Consider the following 17,512-nt stretch of genomic DNA (forward strand, 5'->3'; position numbering starts at 1 on the left):
AAAGATTCGGTGTAGCTCTGGAACCAGTTTTCCTAGCCGAGAGCCAGTTCTTTGGCTGTCTAAATGCGAGGAACTGGTTCAAGATTAGGCACCAGCTCCAAACCGGCCCTGGACCCTGTCCCCACTGCCTTCGTAGAAAAGGAGTAACATTTATATTGAAAAGCCATGAAAGAGCGCATTTTGCCTAGTTTGTTACTTTTGAAAGTTCCTGAATTACTCCTGTAACCCATCGATTAAAAGGGAAGGTTCACCCCAAAAACATAAATACATGCAAACGGCTGGTTAATCAATAAATGTATCGTCTAAAACAGACCTAAAATGATTCAGTAGCAGCAGGGCAGCAGCAGCAGTGAAGACACCCTGTCAGGTGAGTCTGTTGAGGTAAACACAGGCACGCACCCAGTCTTTAACTAAATCTAGGTAATCTGAGGCAGCTCATATAAACAGTGCTTAGAGGCACTGTGATGAAAAAGAATGGTGTTAAAGATTTAGGAATGCCACAAGGCTAAATATGTTAGGAAGGCTCACTTTTGAAATAACAACTAGAATTACAAATGAGCAGGATTACTCGTTGTGCTCCAGCTGCACACCTAAACAGGTATTAGGCAGGCAGGGTTTGTATTCAGTTCATGTGGATTAAGATGTCTGAAAGAATTAGGAATGTACAGTTATTTATTCTACTGAGGAAAGACTTGGAGGAGGATCAGATGGAGCTCATGCTTGTTAATTAGTCGACATCAGATCAAACTTGATCCACTGGACAGACATGAGCATTATTGGAAAAAATAAAGTTAAAAATAGCTTAGCAACTTTAGGTTTTAGGCATACAGGAAGCTTTTATAAACACAATTAATCAAATGTGATCTTTAGCCTAATCTACACTCAACCTTATGTTACTGCTCATTTTGATTGTTTTGCTTTACTACGGATCTTAATTAAATGCTGATTTTAAAGGTCCTTTTAATCTTTACTAGGTCCTAATGGTCTTGGTCCCATCTACTATTTTTGGGCTATGAACCCTCAACTCTTCTGGCTGTTAGTTATCCTCAGAACAAAAACCCCACAGTGAAGCATCCTTATTTAATCGTCATTTTTAATTTAATTTGTATTCTATCTTTCAAGTTTGATTTAATGTCTTGTTTTCATAACATTTTAACTTTTTCCTATTTTTATCGTTTAATTGTTTTATTTATCCCTCTTTTTATTTATTTATGTATTGTGTTCTGGTTCACTTCTTGGCACGTGTTGCTGTTGCTTCCTCACTGTAAATGGATAAGATTTATGATTTTTTTTTTCCAGTCTGTGCGTTTACATGCACAGTTTAATCGAGTTATGCTTAAAAATCGAGTTATGCTTAAAAATCGATTTTGGCGTTGAATAGGACTTCTGTCCTTGTCCCAATCACATTATCTGTGTGTCCTTATCAGAGTTGGAGAACTCTGACAATAGTCGGACTAACACGTTTACATGCACTTTAGTTGTCCAGTTATAGTCGGATTAAGGCAGTAATTTGTTTTTTTCAAGTGTCATGTAAACGTTCTGAATTATCTTTTATGTAATGCTGTTGTTATTGAGTGCTTTATTCATTTGTAAAGTAATTTATCACTTTATATGTGGATGATGTTACATTTTATAAGTATGGAAAGTACAATATTATATACAGTCTGATTGACTCATTGATTAAACATCCACCGGTCCTTTTTTTCTGGTTTAAACACTTAATAATGTTCAGGGCATTATTGTTTACTTTTGTAGCATTAATGATTAAAAATGTCAAGATACGTTAAGTTCTGTTTGACAGCCCACACCAACAGCACGTTTTAAACTGCTGAATTACACGATGTGAATCTACTTTGAGCCTGTTTCCTATCATTATGTCCACACAGCCTTCAGCCCACCCACTGGCTTTAACAGGCCTTTCTGTAGCAGGCATTTCTCTAACTAACTCAATTCCCGCTGTGTATAAATCAAACCTCTCTCCCTCTCTTTCACCCCCACCTTCCCTCTATCTAACCTCCTCCCTCGGCTCCATCTCTTTCTGGTCAGCTTCTGAACAATTCCAGTCAGTGTTGAGGTCCTGTTTGCCCACCAGTCAGCTGAGCCGAGAACTGTGACCTCTGACCTTAGCACAAACAATCCACAATGCATGTGTGTGATGAAGGATTAAACTTGGATTGAACCTTTTAATCAAAAAGTCTACATCCTCCAGCCCCCCAAAAACACATAAAAATTAGTCCAGATTTTTTTCAGTCTTGGTGACATAAAGAGGGTACTCTTACATTTAATTCTATGTCAGTAACCAGTTAAAAGCTGGGTTACAGTCATATATTTTAGAGGTAAATGAATAAAGCGGACCTACTTCTGAATGAACATACAGAAGTTAATTAAAGTTTAGTTTTAATACTGCAGTGAAGATGGTATCATCTGAAACTAGAAGACCAAAGTTAATCTATTGGTGCAAACATGGTTTGTCTTGTTAGGAAAGGGGCAAAATAACACCTCAAAATTAAGGCAACATTTTTGCAAGGGAAAAACTGGCATTGCTAAATTTAAAGGGGTCCCTTGTGGGGTTTGGGTACCCACAAGTCTACACTTTAGGGACATGCCCGCTTTATGCTAATCCATTCAGTTTGTGACAGAAACCATACAGTTTCACATGCAGTACATGTGTTATTTTTGTCCATTGTATTTGATCATTTCTGCATGCTGGGGTCCCTAAATAGTCTTGGAATTACATACATTTGGTATGACTAGAAACCAGAGACTCTTGTGGATTCACTGAGCCCAACTGTATTCATATGCAATGATGTTAGTCTGCATAGTAGCCATTTCACTAGAGTGAGATCATTTTTTGACTGTACAAAATGAGCTGCTTTGATCTTTTGTATAATCACAAGGCCCTTTCATAGTGTGGTCCCCCAAATGTCAAATATTGGCGAAAACATCTGTGCCGACTTTTCGTTTTAGGGCGTTCAAAGTGACCCTGTGAAGACGTGTTAACCGTGCCCTTTCATGGTGCAGTCTGGCGTCACAGAACGAGGTGGGAGGAGACGATAGTCAGAGCAGCAGTGGTGCTGCACAGTAGCACAGTGCTAATAGGCTAACAGTTAGCTCTGTAGCAGTACAGTGTTTATTTGCTGCAGCAGAGTGTGTTCACTTAGCGACTTCCATTTGTTTACAACAAGCACCGGACACTCTGTGCACAGTTAGCGATGCCGGTTTCTTTACAATAAGTGGAGGACGCTGTGCCCAGTTATCGACGGCGGCCGCAGTTATTGTGCTGCTGAGGTGATTTCGATAACTGTTGGACCAAGTGGGAGGTGTGCATTAGATGTCACGTGCGACGTCAAATATTCTGCCTTGCCAGGATGGCCGATTCAAAGTGGTCCCGCTTCCAACAGTCCCAATAATTTTACACCTCTGTGACTACCTCTAGAGGCAGAAAATTGGTGGGATCCCTTGATCCCGGCATCCCGCTTCTGGCACGCTCAGAGAGGAGGCGAGGCGTTACAGAGCCATAAATGTCCCAGCATGAAACGGCACTATGAAAGGGACTATTGTCTCATGAAACTTTACAACCACAAACTAGATACCTAGAGCATTCAAAGGATGTAAAGGCTTCCTACGTATATTGACAATAGTCGGGTTTCTTAGCAGCTTTATGAACAGATGTGCTTGCTGTTGTTGGGTTTTGCTGTAGTATTCAATGGTATCAACCCAAAGATTTCAGCAACAACTTGGAATGGCCTTTATATACTGATATCTGGATGTTTTAAGCCCTTATACACTTTCACATTTACTTTTTAATACATTTTACTATTATTAACACGCGGGTTTCAAATTCCAGATCATATTTTAGATATAAGAGGAAATAGCTGATTTCGATGCTTTGATCTGTAGACTTGAGGTTTGCTGTTGCAGTTCGGGCTAAAGTGAGACTGTCAAGAAAACCGCTGGAGTTCAAAGGTGAATCTTACAGCTTGGCTGGGGTGTGTCAGTGCTCCAGACAGAGAGAACACACAGCTGAAAAAGTAGACAAGCCACTGGTGTGGCCAGCAGCTCTCCACAATCACCGCTCAGTCTGCATGGACTTTACTTCACTTTAGACTCAGTGACATTTTTATTTTTTTTCTCATAGGCGTTTTGCAAAACAAAATTAAAGAGTTGTTCTATATAAAATGTAAATAAAACACAATGTGATATTTTGCTGTTTTTTTTAAATACTTAAATTCAATGAAGAAGTTTACAAACACACTGGCCCTCATTTATCAAAAAAGCGCAGAAACCAGCACAGATCTGAGTGTATATTTCGTCTTACGACAGGGTTCACATGTGATTTATCAAACGATCGTATCTCTCTAATCACAGCGTGAGAATGATCGGCTGTTGATAAATGTGGCAGCTCGAAACAAGTGTCATTTAAATACCACACCCTAATATATATATACTATTACATATATATACCTGATTCAGATGGCTCGGCTCCAGAGTTTACAACACAGAAGGGCGCAATACGGCCAAAAAGAGGATTTTTTCCACCTAAAGTCAGTTTTATTAGCAAAGTGCACCGTTAGAAATAACAACAGGAGCAAAATACACATTTTATAGAAATACGCAGCAAGGAGGTTTATAAAATAAAAGTACTTATAGTTATAAAGTCAAACAAGTTCAGTGAATATTTTACATTTGGAGCACGAACTTAAACGTTTCCACAGCTTTTTGGTTGAAGGAGGTAAACAATGTTTTAAAGTAAGTTTTAATTCCAAAAGAAGAGGAATTTCTCAGAGTCAGAAAGTGAAACGCTGACGTCCAACAGCTGCAACACGACAAACTGGTTTTGTTTGGCAGCATAAAAAGTGAAAAGGAAGGAAATCAGTGGTGCTGTCAGCAGAGTAGCAGTGGAGCATTAAACTCCTGGTGAGGTTGGAATATTTCATTTATACATCATGATATATAAAGCCTAAAAGCCTATAAAAAAATGCAAATAATAATATCATTATTATGATGGAGAGATATTATTCACTTCTTTACATTTTGTAATAATTATTTGATTTGATTGAAAGAATTTTGCCTTAAAACACTCACCACGTGTTGTTAAAGAAAAGCTGATGTAACACAGTGGTAAACATGCCCCGTCCAAATTTCTTTGGAATTTGTTGAAGTCAACGAATTCAGTGTGTGAGTGTATATTTACAATAAACAAGGCTTCTCAATTTGCACATTTGAACATTAAATATATTGTCTTTGTAAAGTTTTAAATTGAATATATGTCAAAGGACACTTTGACATGCTTTATTTTTTGACAGTGTCCAAAGTTTTTTTTGGAATCAAGATTGTATATCACGATTTGACTGTGATTATATTCAATCTGCAAGACTCGGTCTGCATCTCACACCGACTCATTCACATTCAGCAAACATGGCTTCCGTTGTATTGGGTTTCCCCGTACCCTTGTGTTCTATTTGCCTCAGTGTCTCTGAGACAGGAAGAGAGCCAGCCAGAGGAGCACGACAGGGCTTGGCAGCAAACACACACAGGCAGCAGGGGGGATATGAGCCTGCAGGTACCGGCTTAATGTTTTGTTTTTTAACGACTAAAAGGAAGCAGACGGGTATTATGCCATCTTCAATAGCTGGAACTACAAGACATGGTAGTTTAGTTTCTACGGCATGGACCCAGTGAACCCCTAAGTCTTGGTTGAGAGTTGTGCTGCCTTCCTCTAAAGGGCATGGTTTGATTCCCTGAGCTCACCATGGTCATAACAATACACCTTATTAACCCTCTGGAGTCTCCAAAAGCACCAAATCATGACTTCTTCATGACATCCAGACTAGAAAACAAAGCAGCGTGGAGCCCTACTGTAAATTTACCTGTAAAGTTCTGGCTGTAAACTCCATGAGGCCAGTTTCAGTTTGATGATGATATACCAAGTAAAACTGGAGACAAGCTCAAATATATTTAGTATAAAATTATAGAACTGGAGGTAACCCTCTTATATGTTAGATTTGCAACCTTTCTTCACATTTGCAACATTTAAAATTCTTCATTGAGAATTAAAGTGTTTTGAAAGTTAAAAAAAAGATTCAAAATCACATTTTATGTTGGACTAAAGGACTTAAAAATACACAAAATGACCAAAAAAAGGACACAAAAAGACACAAAATGACCAAAAAAAAGACACAAGACTAAATGAAAGACACAAAAAGACACAAAATGACCAAAAAAGACAGAAAAAGACACAAATGACCAAAAAAAGACACAAAAAGACACTAAATAACTAAAAGACACAAAAGACACAAAATGACCAAAAAAAGACACAAAGACACAAAATGACTAAATAAAAAGACACAAAAAGAGACAAAATGACCAAAAGAAGACACAAAATGACTAAATAAAATACACAAAAAGACACAAAATGACCAAAAAAGACACAAAAAGACACAAAATGACGGTAAAAAAAAGACACAAAATGACTGGGAAAAAAAGACACAAAAAGACAAAAAAAAAAGACAAAATGACACAAAAAAAGACACAAAATAACTAAAAAAGACACAACAGACACATAATGACTAAAAAAGACATGAAAAGGATTCAAAAATGGACAAAACAGCCCAAGACTCCATAGAGTTAAGAAAACCTTTAATAGTCTTATAGTGAAAGGGACACGAGTCGCAGTCTGTGAGACTCCGACGTCTTGCAGCTAATAAATAGACGTCCAATGAAAAGAGCTGTGTTCTGTTTGAGAGCCATTGTCTGCTCTCCGTGCTGTCTTCCAGTCTTTGGCTACACTTCACTACATCCTGTGGCCTTAAAGAGGGTTCAGCCTGACTGCAGGCAGCTCAACAGCAGCTCACATCTACTGCTCACATCCAACAAAGACAACAGGCCTGGTTAAGATTAGCGCTGGCCAGAATGGGATTATACTGGTGGAATTTAATCAGATATACTGTCACAACAGTGCAACACTAATTTAGGGTTCAAATGGACTAAAAACAAGTGGCATCAAAGAGCCCTGGATATCATACTTTATATCTACTTTGGAGTAAATGTGATTTTCATATGAGATTACTGTTGTCATGGTTAAATTAGCTTCACATTAAAATGCATAGCAAACTAGAAATCCAACTGATCTAATGTTTTTGTAAGTGAGAAATTGATTTCTTTAATTACCTTATTTCAGTTAAGGAATTGAGATGGTGAGAAAGAGATAGACCTGCTAATTTACAACTTCCTGTTTCACGTCGCATGGCACAGACTGCACAGTCAAAGAAGGTATATGCTTGAGCATAGAGTATTTTCATTTACAGTCATGGACAAAATGATTAGACCACCCTTGATTTCTTCAATTTCTTGTTCATTTTAATGCCTGGTACAACTAAAGGTTCATTTGTTTGGACAAATATAATGATAACAACAAAAATAGCTGATAAGAGTTTAATTTAAGAGCTGATATCTAGACATTTTCCATGGTTTTCATGATAATAACCAGGGCTTAGGGCTGTTAGGGCTGGGCAAAATATCCGTATTATATAGATATAGTGATATGAAACTAGATAGCGTTTTATTTTTTTGTATGGTAATATGGTAGTGTTGTCTTTTCCTGGTTTAAAGGCTGTATCACAGAAAAGTGGTGTATACTGATGATAAATTGTGATTGTATAATGTACATATTTTGTTAGGACACCAAAAGTCAATCTACAACATCAGCTGTAGGTTGACTATATATTTATCTATTTATTTATTCAGTTGATGACAATGTGATTCTGCTGAAAATGGTAATAAAAAGATAATATTGAATTTACTTTGATTTATTTATTATTTATTGTAGTGCTGATGCACAAATCTGATCTTATCTGCTCATAAGTCACTTTATGACTAGGGCTGCAACTAATAATTATTTTCGTTATCGATTAATATGTCGATTATTTAAACGATTAATCGATTAGTTGTTTGGTCAATAAAATGTATAAAAATATCAATCAGTGTTTCCCAAACCATAAGATGACGTCCTCAAATCTCTTGTTTTGTCCACAAACCAAAGAGATATTCAGTTTATTGTCATAAAGGAACAAAGAAACCAGAAATATTCACATTGAAAAAGCTGAAATCAGAGAATTTGGACTTATTAACCAATTTTTCGATTATCAAAATAGTTGACGATTCATTTAATAATCGATTATTGTTCCATTAATGGATTAATTGTTGCAGCTTTATTTATGACCCATGGACTGAACCTTGTTTATGTGTGTATGCAGGTGTGTGTGCGCTTGTGTGAAGTACCTTGGCCGATCTTGACGAAGCCGATGATGATGATCATGCCGAGGGCCAGGAGCTTGGCTGCGGCGAAGAAATCCTGCACTCTAGTGGCCGCCTTTACACTGTAGCAGTTCACAAAGGTCAGCAAGACTGCAGAGACCAAGACAAAGTAAGAGAGAGAGAAAGACTGTTAGCGGGGACATCCTGATGCTGGGCTTACACCAAAAGATTAAAAACCAGACTAAAAGCTGAAAGTCTTTAGTAAATCTAGGAGTTTTACTGGAGTCACGGCGCTCCTGTCATCTCCATGGTTAAGTTTAAGGTAGTAATCTGCTCTGTTTCATATCAGTCTTTTCTAGTATTGGGTTTGGATCATATAATAATACATTTTATTTTTAGAGCACTTAACAAGATACTTAAAGACGCTTTACAGTTAAAACAGTGAAAATGCATTTAAAATAAAAACAAACAATTTAAATCAACAGCAGTGATCATACATTAAAAGCAGTTTTGAACGTATCGCAGTGACGTAACACAATCACCAACCAATAGATGAGCGGGGGAAAGGTCCCCGGTTCCAGACCGGCCAGTAAAAACACTTCCACAGGAAAAAGGAACATCACAATATTGCTAGTAAGCGCAGTCCTAAATATAAAATATAGTGATGTCATATATTTAGATGTTTCTTAGCAAAGAAAACAGTAAGGAGACCCAGTTAAAATGTATAAATAAATGGATACATAAATAAGTAATAAATAATCAATGATTAATGTATGATTAACTAAATGAAAGCTGATAGAGCTGATGAATATAATTATTCAATTAAACACATTATAATTAAATAGGACATAAATGTATATCATGAATTCATTTCTAAATGTTCATTTCCTTTATTCTTTCTGATATCTATTTTTACTGTAAAATAGTCAACTTTTCATGTGATAAAAACAGAAACCCTTTTTCAGCTTTGTGAGGGGCATTTTGTGGAGTCTTCTCTTCTTTTTGTTGTTGTTTTTTCCAACACAAACCACTGAGTCACACACTAGAGCAGCTGGAGCCAAAAGCTGCTTCTCCTCCATTAAGTAAGTTTTTACTAAGGCTTGATGAGGAAAATTGCATGGTAGGTAAAAAATGCTACAGGAATCTAGTTGTAGTCTTGTAAACAGTGACCCTGCAAGATTCACCGTCTGTCTAAAACCTCAGTGTGAGACTAAAACCTCTAAACCAGGGATGGGCAACTGGAGGCCCGGGGGCACACTCACTTGAAGTGGCCCTCAGTACAACTACATGCATTTGAGCATGAAATCTTAAAAGTGCTGTGTAAAAATGCACAAAATTACTTCTTTCAATTAGTGTTAGTCTGCTGTTCTTGCACTGAAGAAAAATGCATGGTACATGTTAAGTTACTGCACTGTAAACATATTTAAAATTGCAGTTTCATCATATCTGGTTAAGCACACGGTCCTATATGTGGCCCTGTGGTAGTGTCTATGAAAAAATGTGGCCCCCTCCAGCATTTAAGTTGCCCATCCCTGTTCTAAACACTCGTCTTTAGATGTGAGCAGGTGTGACTCGATAGTTTTCCGGGAGTCTTTTCCAAATCTTTTCAAAGTCTTCTGGTGTATAGGTAGCATTAGGAAGCAACTCTGGTTTCTCTGGACACCACAGTGAAGCACATGAGAGACTTTTTGCATCAGAAAACACACACAGAATTCTTCAATGGCATCTTAACTCAATCTGCAAAGGAATTCTTAAGTGGACTCTCCAGCAGCTAACTTTTCTGCAGGTATTTCAACAATGTGTGTGAGTGTGCATGCCTATGTGTGTATATGAGCCTCCCAAAGCACATAGGAAGTGGGGAAGAATTCACAGATATGGTAAACTAATTTGCTCCCCATGATAACACACTTTCTTTACAGTAAATGGTAACCACCCTCTCCTGCGCACGCACACACACACACACACACACACACACACACACACACAGGGTTGTTCAAGCGGCCCCTGTCCCTGGACGCCATTAAAAGTGATTAACTAAAGCAGCAGGTCCCTTCAAAGCTCCTAAATCAGGTCGGAGCCACAACAAGAAGGAACAGAAAGACACAGAGTACAATGAGGCTCTGTGTTGAAGAGAGGGAGCCTGAGTACAGTAGAGGGATGGACACACATTTACTGCCACAAATACACACACATGCATGCACAGGGGCTGGCATCCAAATTTAAACAGGCATTCACAAAAACACACACACACACACACACACACATGCAGAACTGGCTTAGTCATATATGTGTTTATATGTATACACAAACACACAGCAGCACACTAATCTCAAATGACCACAGAAACAGGTCAAATGGAACAATAACTCAAACCAAAATAGACCTTTGTATAGAAGAGAGAAGCTGCCAAAATAATAATAATAATAAAATACAATTACATGATAAATACATTGATATACATTACATAATTGATTAAATTGACATTTATATTTCTGTTCATTTGCTTCTTCTTTTTTATTTACCTTGGCGTTAATCTCCCTATTCCTTTACTTTTTACATACAATTTTTTTTTTTTGCATATATTTTTTATTTATTTTAAATTTAACCCTTAATTCATGATTTGAATGACAGGAAAACGATTAATAAAAAATCATAAGTAAATGAAAACAAATAAATACATTTTAAAATGAATTGATTTAAAAATACATTTAAGATCATTTTAAAAAGCCTAATAATTAAATAATAAAATGTGACTAAAAATATCAACTTTTTACACTTTTTATCAATTTATTAATGGCTACTTTTATCCATTTTATTATTTTGGTACATTTAAACAGCATTTATGAAATCATTAATTTATTCTTCTATTTTGGCAGCCTCTGTCTTCCGTACATACAGAACTGTAGATGAGAGTTGGCTCTCAGCCCCACCGTGACCCTGACCACCCCGCTGCCTACAAGTCGGGCATGCACACCGAATCTTCGTCACACTCACACACACACACACACACACACACACACACACACACACACACACACACACACACACACACACACACACACACACACACACACACACACACACAGATTACTGAGCCTCTCAGACTATGGCTTTGTCATGTGGTCTCTGTCAGGGTTTAGCTCTCAGTCAATCTCAAGATTATGAACGAGGGTTACTAACTGGCACCACACACACACACACACACACACACACAGTCATGTGTAATCATGTATTCAGACTCAGATATAGATGCAATGTGTGAGGTGAAAGAGTGGATACTTGTTGTGTGTGGTGGTCAAAGAAAACATGTAGAAGCAATGATGGTTGTTAACAGATTAAAGCAGAAAGTAATCCTCAGTTAATCTTGTTAAGACTCGGTACAAAACAAGTTGAAACAAACTGAAACTTGCTAATATTTTTGGCTGAACTCTGAAGCTAATGTCTACAAGCCAACAACAAATTTTAGTCTGAATATAGCAATATAGTTGAGGACCTTAACCTGACCGCTTTGAGTGAAATTAAATGTATGACCTGTTTGTTCATCACATTCAGTTCAATTATCATACGTTTTTTGCAATCCTGATTCCTAAAAAGTTTATATTTACAAAAAAACATACTTTTGCATAGGGCTGTGCCATATCGCATCGTTCACGATTATACCAATATATATTCTTTTATGAGTAAAAAAAATGCATATCATGATATTGGCAACATTCCTACTTCTTGACGTAGTGGCATATGGGTTTCCATTAATGACCTAGACTGTGGCGGCTCCAGAGTCTCATGTGCTGCGCTAACGTCACATTTCAAGCTATTAAAAGTATATTTACACTATTCATAATATAAAGTTATTTTGCGTTTGCTCATATTTTCTCCCCCTACATGTTTTTTTTTTTAAATATTTGAGTTTTTTTTGTATTTGGCAACTGTTGAGATTTGCACTTAAGATTGAATTAAGTGTTAATTCGAGACACACCTGTGGATGTATTTTAAGGCACACAAGAAACACACTGCTTCTTTGTGTAACATCATGGGAAAGTCAAAAGAAATCAACCAAGATATCAGGGAGATGATTGTGGACTTGCACAAGTCTGGTTCATCCTTGGGTGCAATTTCCAGATGCCTAAAAAGCCACTCTGCCAGGAAGAAGCCATTACTCCAAAAGAAACATAAAAAAGCCAGATTACAGTTTGCAAATGCACACAGAGACAAAGACCTTCATTTTTGGAGACATGTCCTGTGGTCTGACAAAACTGTTATCTGGCTGTTCTATGTTTCTTTTAGAGTAATGGCTTCTTCCTGGCAGAGTGGCCTTTCAGTCCATGTTGGTACAGTACTCGTTTCACTGTGGATAATGACACACTCTTACCAGCTTCAGCCAGCATCTTCACAAGGTCTTTTGCTTTTGTTCTTGGGTTGATATGCACATTTTGGACCAAAGCACGTTCATCTCTGGGACACAGAGCCCGTCTCCTTCCTGAGCGGTATGATGGCTGGACATTCCCATGGTGTTTATACTTGGGTATAATTATTTGAACAGATGAATGTGGCACCTTCAGGCATCTGGAAATTGCACCCAAGGATGAACCAGACTTGTGTAAGTCCAAAATTATCTTCCTGATATCTTGGTTGATTTCTTTTGACTTTCCCATAATGTCACACAAAGAAGCAGTGTGTTTCAGGTGTGCCTTAAAATACATCCACAGGTGTGTCTCCAATTAACTCTAATGTTGTCAATAAATCAATAATAAAATAAATAATCAGAAGCTTCCAAGACAGCATCATCTGGGCTTTCCCAAATTGTTTCAAGGCATAATAATATTAGTGTATGTAAACTTCTGACTTTGAAGAAAGTAATAAAAAAATTGTCTAAAAAAATCCTTCTCTCATTATTCTGGCATTTAGCAAATAGAAATAATTTTGGTAATCCTAACGGACCTAAAACAGGAAAAGTGATTGTCTGATTTCATGTCAGACAGTGAGAAAAAAAAGCATATGTGTCTTTTTATATAGTGTATGTAAACTTCTGGTTTCAACCGTAGGTCCAAAAGACAATTTTTTGCATTCTGTTTTATTTACATTTTCAACAATGTCCCAACTTTTTCTTGGCATCAATTATAGAAATTTTATAGAAATTATAGAAATGATCATTTTTTTAAAAATGGTATGAAAGGTTTTCTTTCTTTCACCTATTCGACTCAACAGATTTGATAAAGTAGGCCCACTTGAATCACTTTCTTTATATTTTAAGAAATTTTCAGTTCACAAACACTTTGTTCTATTCAGTCAAATCGAGAAAATGTGTACTAATATAAGCATCTTTAGTTTCTCGGTTTTGAAAGTCAGTTAAATACAAATAATTACATTGTATAATTATAATTATGTGTAATAAATATTTGTATTTAACTGTCTGTTTAAAAAATGGAAATTAACACAAATAAATACATTTAAAAATGAACTGATTTAAAAATAAATTTAAGGAAATTAAAAAAATGCAATAATTGAATACATTTAAAAAAATAATAGAATGGGGGGGAATAATACAAATGTAAATAAAAAAGAAGCCAATTAAAACAGAAATATCAACTTTTAATCAATTTATTAATGGCTGCGTTTATTTATTTATTTATTTATTATTTTCGGTACATTTAAATAGCATTCATCAAATTGTTAATTTATTCTTCTATTTTGGCAGCTTGTATACTACCCTACAAAGTCTAACTGCAGTAACTACACAAAAGGTAAAACTGAGAAAAACTGCTTAAATTTTTTTTTTAACATTTCTTAACTGGCCAGCCAAATGGGTTATAGATAAGTGATATGACACTTACTTCTACATGTATTGAGGATGTCATTTTTATGCTCAAAAATCATGCTGATGTTTTTTACCTTTGACCGCGAAAAAGGAAGTTACTATACTCTGGTTTAGCTGTAAAAGGTTCTAATAGTGATGATAAACAAAGTGCAGTAACTATAATGTTGTTGTCTTCTTTCAGCTTTTATATTTTGTTTTCAGTGAATAAACATTTTCAAATTGATTTTGTTATCAGTGTGTTTAAAAGTGTTTAACAACTCTATTCAAAGATTTGTGTATTTTTTACATAATATTATAAAGAAATGTTATTATTTTAGTCTTAATATCATTTCATTTCATTTTTTTTTACTTCAGCACTATCTAGATAATACTTTCCCTTTCAAATAAACTTATATTTTCTATTATTTTATGTTTTAATTAGTATATTCAAATCAGACCGTGGTAACTGAAATTACTGCTTGGTTTTGAGTTGGATTTTGTGGTTTTTATCTAATTATTTCTCTGAAATAAAGCAAAATTGAAATCTAAAACTTTGTCACAAGACAAAACAGACTTCAAGGAGTTCATTTTTAGTTAAAACTCAATTTTGACCAAAAATGTAGTTACTGCTGTTAGACTTTGTAAGGCAGTAAATGAGGGGAAAAAATTAAGCCCATGAGTAAAAGCTTCTTGGTCTCCTGCTGAGCTGATGTAATAAGGCGGCATTTTTCACCACTGAGGCTGGGCGGTGAATGGGTATGTATACATGTATGGGTGTGTGTGTGTGTGTGTGTGTGTGTGTGTGTGTGTGTGTGTGTGTGTGTGTGTGTGTGTGTGTGTGTGTGGCATCACACGTGGATCCTAACAAGTCTCAGTGATGCTGAACAGGAAGTGAGATTGTGCATTCCTGCTGCTGGCACTAACAGAAACAACACAACAACACTTAAAGTTGCATCATCTCGAGCCAGCATGCTCGGCTCGGCTACTCACGGATGCAGAGGCAGGCCACGACCTTGGCCGCATCCTCCGGCACCGGGCACACCGGGTATATGGGCTTGAGGACGTAGGTGGCGAAGACGTAGGCGACGATGTACTGGGAGGACGGGCGGATGATGAGCAGCTCGATCCACAGTTTGAGGAACGCCGGCAGGGAGCCGTACACCTCCAGGATGTAGGCATAGTCCCCCCCGGACTTGCTGATGGTGGTCCCCAGCTCCGCGTAGCAGAGCGCCCCCACCGTGGAGAAGACCCCGCACACCGACCACACCACCAGGGCCAGCCCCACGGAGCCGGTCTCCTTCACCACGCCGGTCGGGGTGACGAAGATGCCCGAGCCGATGATGGTGCCCACGATGATGGCCACGCCGTTCAACAGGGTGATGGTCCTCTTCAGGGTCACCCCCTCATCCCCTCCCGCTGGGACGGCGTTGGTAGGGCTGCTCCCCGGGGCTCCGTGGTTGGAGTCCCCCTTCTCCCCGCCGAGCCCCGAGGACAGCATCCTCTCTGTCACCGTCTTGTCTTCCTCCCGGTCCGCCGACGAGTTGGAGTTTCTCTTCTTTAACGCCGACATGCTGAGCTGTGTTTCCTCTTTTTTCTTCCTCACCACACAAAGCTTCCCGCTCCGCCGCCTCTCTTCTCTTCTTCCTCTCTGTGGTCCGGTGTGCTCGCTCTGTACCGGCCGGGCTACACCACGAGGACTCCGCGGTTTGTGTGTGTGAGTGTGTGTGTGTGAGTCAGAGCGGCGTGCTCTCTCGTATCTCTACTAGATCCGTGTACAAAGAAACGGTGGAAACTGTCATGATGGCCCTCCTCCGTCAAGGCCAGCCCTGTTTTAATCCGGCCTCTCCTCCACAACCTGCATCTCTTCTGTCCTTTCCCGCCCTCTAGTGGCGGAGGGCGGAGCCACAACTACCGGAACACCCTTTTTTTCCATTTTTTGTTCTTTTAATTTTTTTTGTCATCACTTTTGAATCTAAAGAAGTCTTTAACCCTCTGAAAACTTGAGCTATTATGTCCTTAAAAAAATCTGTTAAAAAATTTTTTTCTTCACCATGCCATGTTAGTATCATCTTTTCAGCATTACCTCACCTATATGTCCTGATAATTATTTTTTAACTTTGACTTACTTGATAAAAATGTTCAACCCAAAAGAAACAAAGAAAACATAAAATCTGATCTTGAAAATTATATTTCAATACACTGAATTTTAAATGTTGCAAATGTGAATACAAGTTGCAAATATTACATATAACAGTTAAAACTAGAAAATTTCCTCTGGGGAAATTTTGAAAGGGCCACGGGGGCTACTGCCGGTGTGTGTACACTATGATGAGATTTTTCAGAGATTTAAAACTGTGCCCTTTAACCTCAAAGTGTGTGTGTGTGTGTGTGTGTGTGTGTGTCTGTCTGTCTGTGTGTTTGTTTGTTTTTACTCTTCCTGTAAGTCGCTTTGGATAAAAGCGTCTGCTAAATGTAAATGTGTGTCTGTCTGTGTGTGTGTGTGTGTGTTTGTGTGTGTGAGTGTGAGTGTGTGTGTGTGTGTGTGTGTGTAATTAAAATCACATAAAGTTACTCTGTGTGTGTGTGTGTGTGTGTGTGTGTGTGTGTGTGTGTGTGTGTGCTTGCGTGCGTGTGTTTGAAGCATGTGTATACATATGTGAGGAGTGTGCGTGCTTACGCGCATGTGTGTGTGTGTGTGTGTATCTGTAACTGTAATCACATCAAATATCAAAGGCAATCAGATCAAAGCAATCAACAGAATTAACTGGCACCTGTTCCGGCATAGTGACAGCAGAGGTGGACAGACTGAAATTTCTGGTCTCGAACAGAAAGCATTTTTGGCAAAACCATAATACCTATCATTGATCCGACTTCACTTTGAGCGTCCTGAGTTCTTCCTGAACGTCTACATATGGTTTTTTTTAAAAGAAAAATGAAAAAATAGCTTTGTTAGAGCGATCTAAAAAAACTGTTTTTTTTTCCTTTTTCCGAAATGCGTTTTTAATATGGGAGCCAGTGAGGCTGTTGGTGCGTGTTGGTGGATCATCTCTGCGTCTTACGCCCAAACTATAACTCTGACAGCTTTACCAGAGGATTGTGAGTGAGAAGACAAATTTTCCTACGTTTCTATGTATAGATTATTTCTGTAGAGTGGAATTTGCGGCCTGGAGCGCAGTTTTCAAATTTATTTTTTGACAATTTCTTCTCTCCCTCTACACTCTGAGCGATGACATCACACACTGTGACACGAACATTCCGTGCAATACACACCCATTATAATCTCAGAATTTCTCCAAAAATGATCATGGTCATTGAACAGGGATTGATAAAAAACTATATGGCCTATCGAAATGTGGAGTAATACACCAATACACAGGACTTGTGTCTACTGTTTAAAGTTTAAATGGAGTCCCTAGCTGAAATTGTGCTGGAGAAGCAGACGTTTGAAAATCACCAATTATT

The 17,512-nt window shown here is 37.8% G+C and overlaps 1 protein-coding gene across 1 annotated transcript in view; it reads right to left on the reverse strand.

The window, feature by feature from the left end:
* slc7a5 (solute carrier family 7 member 5) overlaps positions 1-15,971 on the reverse strand; it is a 38,960-nt gene extending 22,989 nt beyond the window's left edge. Inside the window, exons 1-2 of the mRNA XM_059334852.1 lie at positions 15,041-15,971; positions 8,281-8,406 (exon numbers count right to left, since the gene is read on the reverse strand). Of these exons, the coding sequence (XP_059190835.1) occupies positions 8,281-8,406; positions 15,041-15,620 (706 nt within the window). The 5' untranslated portion in view covers positions 15,621-15,971. The remainder of the gene's footprint in view (positions 1-8,280; positions 8,407-15,040) is intronic.
* Positions 15,972-17,512: the final 1,541 nt, after the last annotated feature.

Source organism: Centropristis striata, chromosome 6 (assembly GCF_030273125.1).
Source record: "Centropristis striata isolate RG_2023a ecotype Rhode Island chromosome 6, C.striata_1.0, whole genome shotgun sequence".
Lineage (NCBI taxonomy): Eukaryota > Metazoa > Chordata > Actinopteri > Perciformes > Serranidae > Centropristis > Centropristis striata.